Genomic DNA, 13,895 nt, shown 5'->3' on the forward strand with positions numbered 1-13,895 from the left:
CTCAGGTCATGTACTGTTGAGGTCTAGCTTGGAGAATTTCACGCAATACTTTACTAGCTTGTGAGATGAGTGCAATTGTGCAGTAGTTTGAACATTCTTTGGCATTGCCTTTCTTTGGGTTCGGAATGAAAACTGACCTTTTCTAATCTTGTGGCCACTGCTGAGTTTTCCAAATTTGTTGGAATATTGAGTGCAGCACTTTCACAGCATCATCTTTTAGGATTAGCTCAGCTGGAATTCCATCACCTCCACTAGCTTTGTTCATAGTGATGCTTCCTAAGGCCCTCTTGACTTCGCATTACAGGATGTCTGGCTCTAAGTGAGGGATCACACCATCATGGTTATCCAGGTCATTAAGATCTTTTTTGTATAGTTCTTCTGTGAGTATTTCATACAAAAGGAATTACACAATATATGGCCTTTCGTGCCTGGTTTCTTTCATTTATGATAATGTTTTCAAGGTTCACCAATGTTGCAGCATGGATCAGTACTTCATTCTTTTTATGGCTGTATAGTATTTCATTGTGTAGATATACCTATTCATTAGCTGATGGAAACTGGGTTGTTTCTACTTTTTGGCCATTATGAATGATGTTACTATGAACATTGACATATATGTTTTTGTGTGGATATAACATTTTTTATTTCCCGTGGTTATATACCCAACAGTGTAATTATCAGATCATATGGTAACTCTGTGTAACCTTCTGAGGATTGCCAAGTTGCTTTTCAAAATGTTTTCAAAGTTATAGTTTAAAATTCTACAAGCAGGACTTGCCTGGCGATCCAGTGGTTAAGACTCCCTGCCTCTAATGCAGAGGGCACGCATCTAATAACCTGATCAGGGAATTAAGATCCCTCATGTGGCGTTGCCAAAAAGAAAAAAGTTCTACAAGCAATGGATAGGATTCTAATTTCTCCACATTTTTCACCAGTGCTTGCTATTGTCTGTCTTTTTTTTTAATTACAGCTGTCTTAGTGGGTATTTGGTAGACTTCACTATGGGTTTTGATTTGCATTTTCTTGATGACTAATGATATTGAGTATATTTTCATACATTATAGGCTGCTTGTATATCTTCCTTAAAGAAATATCTATACAAATTCTGTGTCCATTTAAAAGTTTGGTTGTCTTTCTACTGTTGAATTATATAAGACTTTTAAATACATTCTTTATGTATTTCAAAGTCCCTTATCAGATATAAAGACTTCCCTGGTGGCTCAGATGGTAAAGCGTCTGTCTACGATGCTGGAGACCCAGGTTCGATCCCTGGGTCGGGAAGATCTGCTGGTGAAGGAAACGGCAATCCACTCCAGTACTCTTGTCTGGAAAATCCCATGGACAGAGGACCCTGGTAGGCTGCAGTCCATGGGGTCGCTAAGAGTGGGACATGACTGAGCGACTTCACTTTCACTTTTCACTTTAATGCATTGGAGAAGGAAATGGCAACCCACTCCAGTGTTGTTGCCTGGAGAATCCCAGGGACGGGGGAGCCTGGTGGGCTGCCGTCTGTGGGGTCGCACAGAGTCGGACATGACTGAAGCGACTTAGCAGCAGTAGCAGCAGCAGGTGGCACTATTAGTAAAGAAAAACAAACTGGCCTGCCAATGAAGGAGACATAAGAAACGTGGGTTCAGTCCCTGGGTTGGGTAGATCCCTTGGAGGAGGAAACAGCAACCCACTCCAGTAATCTTGCCTAGAGAATCAAATGGACAGAGGAACCTGGCAAGCTAAAGCCCATAGGGTCACAAAGGGTCGGACATGACTGAAGCGACTTTACGTGCACATGCATGCATCTGACCTTATTTCTGCACTGTCGGTTCTAGTTCACCCATCTGTATGTTTATCTTTATGCCTGTACCACATGGTTTTGATGACTGTAGCATTGTGGTAAGTTTTGGAATTGAGAAGAATGAGTCCTTCAACTTTATTCTTTTTGAAGTGCATTTTTGATATTAGGTTTGTAAAGAAATAATAATTTGATGAGTGAATAAATGGATGAATGTTTGCATGTTTAAAAGTTTTAATTTGGTGGGAGGGGAAGAGGTTGGGAATTTTTTGTCTTTAAAGGAATCAGCTACAAGATGGGGGTATCTAGGGATATATATTTTCAAAAAACTTGCTGAGCTTGGGTCCTATTTGTGAAAGATGCCTTTGGGGGTTAGGTTTCTGTGGCCTGTGCCGCAGGACAGAATCTGTGTCTGAAATCCCTGTAATTGGCACCATGCTGGGAGCAGAGCTGGTGCTCAATAAATATTCATTGATTAAATGCCTTGTCCTTTTGGTTTTGTTTTAACCTATTGATTGTCTTGTTGCTAACTTTTGAAGGACAGTTGCTGAAATTTCCTGCTTTTCTAGCCTGTTCAATAACTATGCAATTTTGGTTTATACTTCAGCCAGTCTTCTGCACAGCACCAAAATATGCTCAACAGATGATTTTTCCAGAAGACAATCATTAGGAATTCTTTTCAGATGGCACATCAAGGAACTGAATTTGCCCACCCCCCAAACACACACACTTCCCTACCCTAATCTCTTTGCTGTCACAGGGAAGGTCTTGCCTTTTCTTACACTCCAGGGACAGAAACAATCCCATTCCAAGGTTGGCAATCATCCTGCTTTGAGTTTCCTGAAGTACCATCTCTTCCAGCAAGATTTTCCAGACCTAGACACAGAGTGGACATATATTCACTGTAAAAATATGCAGTGTGGTATAGTCTACCATGGGCTTCCCATGTGGCTCAATGGGTAAAGAATCCACCTGCAATGCAGGAGATGCAGGCAGATGTGGGTTCAATTGCCAGGTTGGGAAGATCCCAGAGGAGAAGATGGCAACCCACTCTACTATTCTTGCCTGGAGAATCCCATGGACAGAGGATCCTGGTGGGCTACAGTCCACAGGGTCACAAAGAGTCGAACACTACTGAAGCAACTTTGTACGAATGCATGCACAGCCAAGTTAGTCTACACTGGTGCTTACATCCACCTAGTAAGTACTTCATTATATTGTCTATCATCTCCACACAAACTAAAAAACAAAAAACAAAAAAAGATGCTTCACATACACTGATGGTTTGAATCTTCACATCTCTGTTGATAATTTGCTCCTGTTAAAAAAAAAAAAAAAAGCCCCAAATGGGCCCCACTACAACAAACCAAGACTTAATTGCAGTTTCAATGTTCTGCTGAAATGTAATCTTATGTAATCTTAATCATATATGGGGAAAGAATCTGAAAAAACTCAGTTCATATATAACTGAGTCACTTCGCTCTACACCTGAAATTAACACAACATTGTAAATCAGCCATACTACAGTATAAAATAAATAAATTTTATAAATAAAGGAAGTAGCTATGAACATTTTAAAAAAACGTAATCATAATCAACTGGTTTGGAATGATCTGATTAGTATCAATGAGGTCACCTGTCATATAGGTCATCTCCATTCCCCAGAGGAAGAAGCAGGAGTCTGTGTGATAAAACCATGACAGGACCCTTCTGACCCCCAAAGCCCTGACCTAAAAATAATTCATTATCCTTTTTTTTGCTAAGAACTCCCTTACTCCGCCCTTCTTCCTATTAAAAACAACAACAATAACAACTTTGCACTTTCTGCAACAGGTGGAAGTACGCTTCTAGCTGCTGGATGGGACATTGCTTGATGAAATATGTCTGAATCACTTAATAAAATCAATCAGATCATCAAATTTACTCAATTGAATTTTATTTTTTGACATTCCTAATTTGGTACATCGGACCTAGCCTGTCCTCTGAGTACCTAGCTTTATTTTCTCCCCCTGTATTTACTCCAGTCTGTTCAAAACATATTCTTGCTTTAGGATTTACATTAAAAAATAAATAAATAAATAAAAGCTTCCTTATCTCCCTCCACGCTCCTGTTTGCTAGCTCTGCTAGGCACACTGGCTATTCAGTAAATATGATTTGGGGGATTATTTTATTGTTAATTGTTTTGTATTCTGTTTCAGAACGCCAGCTACTCAAAGGCTAAAGGTAGAATAACAAATAATCCCCAAATCAGTGATGAAACTTAAGTAACTTCCTTTTTCTAGTTAGCCAGTGGGGTCTACAAGCTTCCAATGGGGTGTCACCAGAAGCTGAAAAGACGGTTAGACTTTTATGTGGTTGTTTTTCCTTCCAGTTGACCTACCTAACAGGTTCAAGTGACCTGGGCAAAGGCAGCTGGGATCCTGTCAGTCACACCCACGACGGCCAATTGAAGCTCTGGCTTGGAGGTCAGGAGACCAGGATCGTAATTCTGCCTTTTCGGCTGTTTTGGGAACTCCTCTTCCATTAATTAACTCATTAAATAAATATTAATTAGTTCCATCTATGTGCCATGAGTTTGTGATGGACAGAGAGGCCTGGCGTGCTGCGATTCATGGGGTCGCAAAGAGTCGGACACGACTGACCGACTGAACTGAACTGATGTGCCAGGCTCTGTGCTGGGTTTGTAACTATAATAGCCATCAAGACTAAGTAAGTCTTTTCATTCACGGGACCTACGATTCACAAAAGAGTATGTGGAGTGGGGAGGCTTATACCATAACATAAGCTATTTCCCCATCACTGAAACAGTGAGACAGCTTCTTAGGTTCACTCCGAACATTTAGGGTCTGTCAGTTTAGCATGTGATCAAAGCTGAGAATATAGCAAGAGCTGCCCACTGCTACACAGTCAGTATGCAAGTTGATCATGAGTATTATAGCTTTCCTTTACAAACAGGGACATCTAACACAATAGGGTAGAACTATGTTCAACATTCTATTCAATTTCAACATTCTTGCAATGCATCACGACCCTCTATCGCTGACCTACGGTGAACAGCTGCACCTATTTTCAAGAGGCCCGGCTAGACATTTGGTATTTCACCCAAGACTTGTATTTGCTTATCAACACGGGTTAGGACTGCAGAAAAGTTGGTTTCGGTTTAGCAGGGCGGCAAGGTGCTGGGGAGAAAGGGAGGCGTCACACTACTACGTTAACAATATAATCTCAGGGATGAGTGAAAAAGATGGCAGTGGTGCAACGACCATGCAGAGGCCATGCAGGTTTTAGGGCAGCTGTCTCCGCGGAGAACTCGGAAGCTTCTTTTGAAACGCACCTTCAGCATTCTTGTCCGCCCCAAGCTGCCCCGAACCCACCAAGATCCACTGCTGAAGCGCAGAAAACCGCGGCGCCTAGAAACTAACACTGAGGTGGGGCAGCGGCTACGGCTGCACAGGCCTCCGCGCCTCCGCGCCTCCGCGCTCTCCCGCCCGCGCGCCCGTCGCCCGCGCTGCGGGCCACGCCCATGACGTCACCGAACGGGGCGGGGCGAGCCGGAGGGGGTGGGGCGAGCCCCGGCGGTTGAATGAGACGCCGCGACGAGCCGCACATTCCAATGAAGGCACGTGACGCGGCAGCGCTGCCTGAGGTAAACAACCGCGGCCCCGCCTCCTGGCTCGTCCGCGCGCCCTGCAGTGCTGCTAGCCGGCGGGACGCGCTCCAGCAGGGCGGGCGGCTACCTCCGTGAGTCCTCAGCGGCCGCCGCGGGCCGGAGCAGTGGCGGCGGGCGCACGCGTCCCGGGTCTGCGGGCCGCTAGCGCCGGCAGGGGTCGAGCGCGCGTCCCTTCCCCGCCCCCACCGCGCGCTGTGGCGCAGCAGGAATTTGGCGGGGACCCGGGCGCTATTTGCAGCTCCTGACGCGCCGGTGGCCCTTCGGTCATTTCTATTCTCAGGGCACTGGGTCACCGCGCTCGGCCGGCCCCATTCCCCGGGCCCGGAGGGTGTGTCCCCTCACCGGGGCTCGGCGCGCCTATAAGGGGCCGAGCGGCGGGCAGGGACATGCAGCTCTACAGCAGCGTCTGCACCCACTACCCAGCCGGGGGCCAGGGTCCCACGGCCGCAACCGCCGCTCCGCCCGCCGCCGCCACCGCCACCTCGTTCAAGGTCTCTCTGCAGCCCCCGGGACCCGCCGGTGGCGCCCCGGAACCCGAGACCGGTGAGTGCCAGCCGGCCGCGGCCGCCGAGCCCCGCGAAGCCGCCGCCGCTCCCGCCGCCAAGATGCCCGCCTTCTCCTCCTGCTTCGAGATGGTGTCCGGGGCCGCCGCCCCCGCCTCAGCCGCCGCCGCCGGGCCGCCCGGCGGGTCCTGCAAGCCGCCGCTGCCGCCGCACTACACGTCCACGGCGCAGATCACCGTGCGGGCCCTGGGCGCCGACCGGCTCCTGCTGCGCGGCCCGGAGCCCGGCGCCGCGGCGCCCGCCGCCCCACGCGGCCGCTGCCTCCTGCTGGCCCCGGCAGCAGGCGCTCCGATTCCCCCGCGGCGGGGCTCCTCGGCCTGGCTTCTGGAGGAGCTGCTGAGGCCCGACGGCCCGGAGCCTGCCCGTCTGGACGCGACCCGCGAGGGGCCCGACAGAAACTTCAGACTGAGCGAGCACCGCCAGGCCCTGGCCGCCGCCAAGCACCGCGGCCCCGCGCCGCCCCCGGGGAGCCCGGAGCCCGGCCCCGGCCCGTGGGCCGAGGAGCGCCCGGCAGAGAGGAACCTCCGCGGCTGGGACAGAGCTGGCGACCGCCGCGACGCTCCCGGCGCCGAAGAGCCGGGGCGGCCCGACCCTGAGGCCGAGGCGGCCCCGGCCCGCAGCGGCGAGGCGGCCCCGGGCGGCGCGACCGAGGCGGTGATCGTGTCCAGGTCGGATCCTAGGGACGAGAAGCTGGCCCTGTACCTGGCGGAGGTGGAGAGGCAGGACAAGTACCTGCGGCAGAGGAACAAGTACCGATTTCACATCATTCCCGACGGCAACTGCCTCTACCGGGCGGTCAGCAAGGCGGTGTACGGGGACCAGAGCCTGCACCGGGAGCTACGGGAACAGACGGTGCACTACATCGCCGACCACCTCGACCACTTTAGCCCCTTGATTGAGGGCGACGTGGGGGAGTTTATCATCGCTGCTGCGCAGGACGGGGCGTGGGCCGGGTACCCTGAACTGCTGGCCATGGGGCAGATGCTGAATGTGAATATCCATCTGACTACTGGAGGGAGGCTGGAGAGCCCCACGGTGTCTACCATGATTCACTATTTGGGCCCGGAGGATTCCCTAAGGCCTAGCATTTGGCTCAGTTGGCTCAGTAACGGACATTATGACGCGGTGTTTGATCACTCGTATCCGAACCCGGAGTATGACACTTGGTGCAGGCAGACTCAAGTGCAGAGAAAACGCGATGAAGAACTCGCCAAATCCATGGCCATATCCCTGTCCAAAATGTATATTGAGCAAAATGCATGCTCTTGAAGTGTCTGAGACCCTCGCCCTGGGAAAATTGCATACCTAATTTGTGTTTGGAGAGTTAAATGAACTTTAATCAGGGTAATTGCACTTTTAAACTTTCTAGTAGATTTACTGTAGGTGTAATGCCTTAATCATTTTTTTGAATGTTTTCTCCTCAGAGCTGAAGGTTGCTGGGCACCTAAATGATGTTTCATAGTAGCTTTGGGTGATCCTACTGCTATTTATGATTTGCTGTATAAAGTTGGCACTACTTAATTTGCAAGCTGATTTCTCAGTGTAAATTTGTTCATTCCTGGTAATCTATTTTCTATAAAAACGTATTTTTGCACAACATTTTTAACAATCGGTGTACCTTCATCTAGGATGTGTTCCATTTTGGCAAACAGCTTTCGGCATAAATCCAGAGAAGTGCTTTATATGAAGTTTATTATTTTGAGCAGAGTTTGTGATTTAATATTTTATGTTGTTGGATTTGAATTTTAGAGTTCTTAGATAATTATTTCAAATGGCTATTGATGCTTTCATGTTACCAGATAATTGGCCCATTCCGTTTTGATGACAGATTAGTTGTTTGGAAAATCATTATTTTTCTAGAAATGGTCAACCTTTTAAAGAGAAAATACTTAAGGGGAGGTTGTGGGAAGATTTTTTTTTTTTTTTAAAGAATAGTACCAGCTATTACTTGAATGAAAGTCTGATGTTTGCTGATGGCAGAGTGATTATTCTGTACTCCAGTTAATGTTTAGATTGTCTGGTGCTCTCAGTTCTTATTTATATTTGTCTTTTTGTTGAAAAGAATTTTTTAACATGATAGAAAACTTTGTGACAAGATAAGCCTCCTGCTTCATATATAGTTTCTTGGATTCAACTGAGAGATTTGAAAATTAATGGCATAAATGCCTCCAATCAACCCTGGCAATTAATTTATAGCAGGAGAATACTGTCTTAATAGTCTTTTCCTTTTAAATTCTTTCACAAGGCGAAATAGGATTGCCCTGCATTATGTACAGTACAAATGTCTATACAGAGCTTGTATGGTTTGCTGGGTCAAACAATGTTTTAAACCTAAAATCTATCTCATTTCCACTTTAACTACTTTTAGTGGTATTTATTAAGTAATGCAGTTTGTACTTTTTTATTTTGTAACATTTTGTGATTTTTTTGTACAATATTGTATTTGTACAATAGAGCAATTCTCAGCTGATGGAATGAGTGAATAAAATGTATAATTTTACTTTTACGGTGTCTTTTTGCCTGAAGTAACTTTGATTTATTTTTTTATTTGGCTGCACCAGGCGGCATACAGGGTCTTAGTTCCCTGACCATGGATCAAATCCATGTGCCCTGCATTGGGAGCACAGAGTCCTAAGCACTGGACTGCCAGGGAATTCCCAGATTTAAATGTTTTAGAGTAACCAAAGAAATGCCCTTTTATGCAGTCTGGCCTCTTGAGATTAAGGGACTCCCTTAATTTTAAGATGTGTTATCAGATTTAGTTGAGAAGTGTGTCTGTACACATAATGCTGACATGCTTATTGCAGGATCAACCCAACTAGTTTGAATTTCTTACTTTTCAGTTGATGTCATGGTTATAGACAATTGACTTTGACTTCATCGCTTAACCATGGAAAGATGGTCAAGAATCAATGGAAGGATGCCATTGGCTATCAAGGGAAGGCAATTTGTCAAAGGTCTAAAATGTTACCTAACCATGAATCTCTGGTTTTTTGTTAAATTTTGCTTCATAGCTTCACTAATTACATGACATGGGAAGAAAGAAATTCCTTGTTTGAATTACACAGCTAAATGTGTTTTTCCCCCTTTTCTCCACTTTATTTAGAGGTGGATAATAAAGTTTGGGGTGCTTGAAGTTTACACACGAAATGAATAGACTTGAGTGTAAGATCCTAAAAGGCTTTCTGTAAGCCCTGTGTTGTTCTGTTTCATTTTCAAATTGGGATCCCAAGTCCTGGATTTAGATTCCCAAGGAGGATAATACTTTTCATTAAATGGATTCTAAGATTGTATTCCGGCAGGTTATTTTGGTTGTCTTGTCTGAAAGGTTTATGTCTTTCTCATCCTTTATCTTGGAGAAGGAAATGGCAACCCACTCCAGTGTTCTTGCCTGAAGAATCCCAGGAACAGGGGAGGCTGGTGGGCTGCCGTCTATGGGGTCACACAGAGTCGGACACGACTGAAGTGACTTAACAGCAGCAGCAGCATCCTTTTTCTATGGTGTTTTGTTGCTGTTGTTTGGAACAAATGTAATATTTGTCACTACTTTATGCTTCATGTTTATTTTTTCCTGCCATCCCACTTATATGTTAGCAGTTAACAATCCTGGATCACTAAGGACTTGAGCAGTGGAAGAGATGGAAATGTGGTTGACTTGTTTCCTTTTAGCAAACATTTATTAAACAGTTCATTCGTTCAGTTACTCAGCAGCTAAGGGCCTCAAAACTGTATATGAAGGAATGATGTGTGCAGTTGATGCTGTGAGCTAAAGTTTCTTTAGAGCTTACTACCCTGTAAAATATGATGGAGTATAGATTCTATAAAAAATCTAATTGTGTTTTCAGGTAAAGTAGTTTGAAAATCATACTGTTACCTTGAAAATTGTATTAAAGTGGTACATAGATAAAAATTATGATACAAATAACTATTAATGTGATTTTTGTCTTACTGTCTCATTTAAAAATGGCATAGTATGTCAAGATTTTGATGAGAATCTAAAGTTTGATCCTCTAGTTCATTTTCTTCTTTAGAAAAATGTATTTATTTTTGGCTGCGTTAGGTCTTTGTTGTGGTGCATGGGCTTCTCATTGCGGTGGCTTGTTGGAGAGCCACAGGCTCTAGGGTGAGGGCTCAGTGCTTGTGGTGATGGGCTTAGTTGCTCTGAGGCATACAGGATCTTCTCAGACCAGGGGTTGAACCTGTGTTTCCTGCATTACAAGGCAGATTCTTAACCACTGGACCACCAGGGAAGTCCCTTTTATTCATTTTCCACTCACATTTTTTTCTCCGAGATAAAATAGACTCATGTTAGCATATTTAATTGGACTGAGAAGTAAACCTCTATTGATAAGTGGCACAAGGGCATTCGAATGTGATTCTTCAATTACGTTTTTCTAAATTTGTAGTCCATATGCTTTATATAGTAACGTATTCATGAGGCACAGAGCCTTTACCCAGAAATCACATTTTATAGAGAAGAGGAAATGCCTTAGGAGCCTTTGAACATGAGAATTGGTTAGTTTCAGCTTGGGTAAATATAGTCTTAGGTTGCAATCTTTTCTTCATAATTTTTGTACTGAAAAAGGGATCTTGAGATAATCTCACTACTTTATGAGTTTTTTCCTCTTTCCCGAAGAGATGAGAAAGAGATGAGAAACTTTAAATTTTAGTTTGGTGTTCATTGTGCTCATATGAAGGAAAAGCATCGAGAATAAAAATAGACTTTAGACCTTTGGACATTGGATAATTTCATATGTAGGAAAATGTAGTGGAATAATTGAAGAGTTGTTCTTCAGTGGCTCAGTCGTGTCCAACTTTGCGACTCCATGGACTGTAGCAAGTCAGGCCTCCCTGTCCTTCACCATCTCCTGGAGCTTGCTCAAACTCATGTCCATTGAGTTGGTAATGCCCTCCAACCATCTTGTTCTCTGTTGTCCCCTTATCCTCCTGCCTTCAATCTTTCCCAGCATTCAGGTTGTTTCCAGTGAGTCAGTTCTTTGCATCAGGTGGCGAAAGTGTTGGAGCTTGAGCTTCAGCTTCAGCATCAGTCTTTCCAATGAATATTCAGGACTGATTTCTGGTAGGATTGACTTGTTTGATCTTGCATTCCAAGGGACTCTCAAGTCTTCTCCAACACCACAGTTCAAAACATTCTCAATTCAAGAGTATATCCTTCAAATATCATGTTCAAATTTATTTGTCACATGAAATTATAAATCCAGACTTTATTTATTTTGACATCCCTAGAGTGTCTATAGCTGTCTCAAAGAGTCACCAAGAAACTGAATGGCATTTAATTCAGTTTCATTCCCCAAATGTACACAATGCCATGGACACGGGTTCTCTCTAGTCCCCTGGCTTCCAAGCGGGTACCTAGCAGAGTCAATGTTCAGTAAATATTTGTTGAATGAAGGAACAAATTGAAGGGAAATAGAGTTTTGGAATTTAGTTGGTGGATGTAAAATTAAATAAAAATGATTTGACTCTAAAATTACTGGGAATTATCACTGACAATTCTGAACATCTTAAACTGAAGTTGTTTTATAAAAAGGGTATTAAAGTATTGAATTCTATAATGGAAAAAAATAGGTTTTTGAAACCAAAATTTAGAATTTATTGATTTTTCTCTTTGTGTCATCTTCCAAACATCTTGAGACCAAGCTCAGAAAGATTATTTAAAAGGAGAACTTCACTAAAAGTGATTTTAAAGGTGTTGCCATGTCCAAAGGGAGTTGCTCTGACTTGCTTTGGGGTAACGCCCATCCCAAGTCTAGTCTATAGCAATTCCTAGTTTTGCTGTTTTCTTTCTATGACCTAGTTGGAAGGTGGGAATGGTGGAACAGATTTCAAGCATGCTCTCTAGGATTGTTGTGTTCAATAGTCCTAGCTGCATGCTTATGCCATTAGTGTAGAGCCTGGGCGAGTAGCACGCATCAGATCAAAACAGATCTATAGGGGAAAAATCAGTGTATTTCTTCCTGCTATAAATTAGGTCGGTGACCATTATTCTGTGAGTCAAGTTCAGAGAGTTCACTGTCATCAGATTACTCATAGTAAAACATTATCTAGCCTTGTTTCTCATAAGTGAAATTTCTAAATAATTGAATAGTCCATTTATGTGTAAAGTATAAAATAGAACAACTGCCTTTTTTTTTTTTTTTTAAATTTTACTGTACCTAGTGGCATGCAGGGTCTTAGTTCCCCAATCAGGGGTCAAAACAGAGTCCCCTGCAGTGGAAGCACAGCCTTAACCACTGGACTGCCGGAAGAAGTCCCCAGAACAACTGCTTTTTATAAAACTCTTAAAGAGGTAACCTATGGTACACTTCTTAGCCTTTGTAGAATAACAGTACAGTTTAATCTTCCCTTAATGACTTGGGGGAGGGGGGTCTCCTGATGGCAAGGGTCTCTGGCCTTGAAACCTTGGTGGATTGCTAATGTGTGATAGTCCCTTTGTACTTTAAAGGATCTCAGAGTGCTGGGACTTTTTTTCCTGTTTTGTACTTTCCTGTCTCCTCCCTCACTTTCTGATTGTTCCTCTCACTACTGTCTCTCTAGCCCTAATTCTCCATTATAATTTCCCGTGTTGAATTAGAGACACCATCAAGCATGTTTGTCAGAATTATAAGATGATACGAAATGAGTTTCTCATTTAGCACCAGGATGCTCTGCTATGAGTAATATGCTTAAGCTTAGTTTTTAGTCAACCAGAGAGCTTTTTTTGCCTTTGTCTTCCTTTTTACATTCTTTGATGGTGTCCTGGAAATGCTGAATTTGTTTGATTAAGGGACCTGTGAATGTGTGCAGTGGCACATTAAATCAAAACAAAACAACATGTATTAGTTATCCAAAGCCTCAAAATTGGAGTTGATATCGTTGCCTGGTTAATATTTTGCTCCCTCTTTGCTATGTGTCATCCTTCATAGCATGTACGTGCCATTGTCTTCCTTTTGCTTGTGAAATTTTATTGAGAGTGTTTATGTTTCCTAATGGTGTTTTTTCCTTAATATATCAATGTTTTAACTTTTTAAATAGATCTTTTTAATTATTGTGATTCTTTTTTCTTCTTCCAGTTTTATTGAATTATGATTGACATATGGCACAAAATTAAAGAAATAGAAAAAAATAGCTTTTTTTCTACTCAGATGAGAACTCAGGATATATTCTTTTAGCATCTTTTGTATATAATATATAATAATGCTAATTATATATATCATGCCGTACTGTACATTCCTGGGGCTTCCCTGGTGACTCAATAGTAAAAAATCTGCCTGCTAATGCAGGAGGCATGGGTTTGATCCCTGGGTCAGGAAGATCCCCTGGAGGAGGGCATGGCAACGCACTCCAGTATTCTTGCCTGAAAAATGGACAGAGGAGCCTGGTAGGCTAGAGTCCAGGGTGGCAAAGAGTCAGACGCAACTTGGCAACTGTAGTACTCAGTTATAATTGGAAGTTTGTACCCTTTGCCTTCATCCAATTCCTCCCCCCATGCGCCCCTGACCTCTGGTAATCACAAATCTGATCACTTTTTCTGTGAATTTGTTTCTGAAATACAATTGACCTGTAATGCTATTTTGGTTACTGGTGCACAACATAGTGATTTAATGTTTCTATACCTTTCAAAATGATCACCACAGTAAGTCTAGTTACCATGCTATGTACTTTTAAAATTTATTATTTATTTAGTTTTGGCTGCATTGGGTCTTCATTGCTGCATGTGGGCTTTCTCTAGTTGTGGCAAGTGGAGGCTACTCTCTAGTTATGGTGCTCTGGCTTCTCATTGCAGTAGCTTCTCTCCTTTCAGAGCGTGGGCTGTAGGGAGTGCAGGCTTTTGTAGCTGCTGCACACAGTTAGTTGCCCCGAAGCATGTGG

General features: G+C 43.9%; 1 protein-coding gene across 1 annotated transcript; it reads left to right on the forward strand.

Moving 5' to 3' along the window:
- Nucleotides 1–5,406: 5,406 nt before the first annotated feature.
- OTUD1 (OTU deubiquitinase 1) lies at nt 5,407–8,523 on the forward strand. The gene has a single exon (XM_061435993.1). The coding sequence runs from the start codon at nt 5,847–5,849 to the stop codon at nt 7,290–7,292; it is 1,446 nt and encodes a 481-aa protein (XP_061291977.1). The 5' UTR covers nt 5,407–5,846; the 3' UTR covers nt 7,293–8,523.
- The last annotated feature ends 5,372 nt before the right edge of the window (nt 8,524–13,895 follow it).

Source organism: Bos javanicus, chromosome 13, assembly GCF_032452875.1.
Source record: "Bos javanicus breed banteng chromosome 13, ARS-OSU_banteng_1.0, whole genome shotgun sequence".
NCBI lineage: Eukaryota > Metazoa > Chordata > Mammalia > Artiodactyla > Bovidae > Bos > Bos javanicus.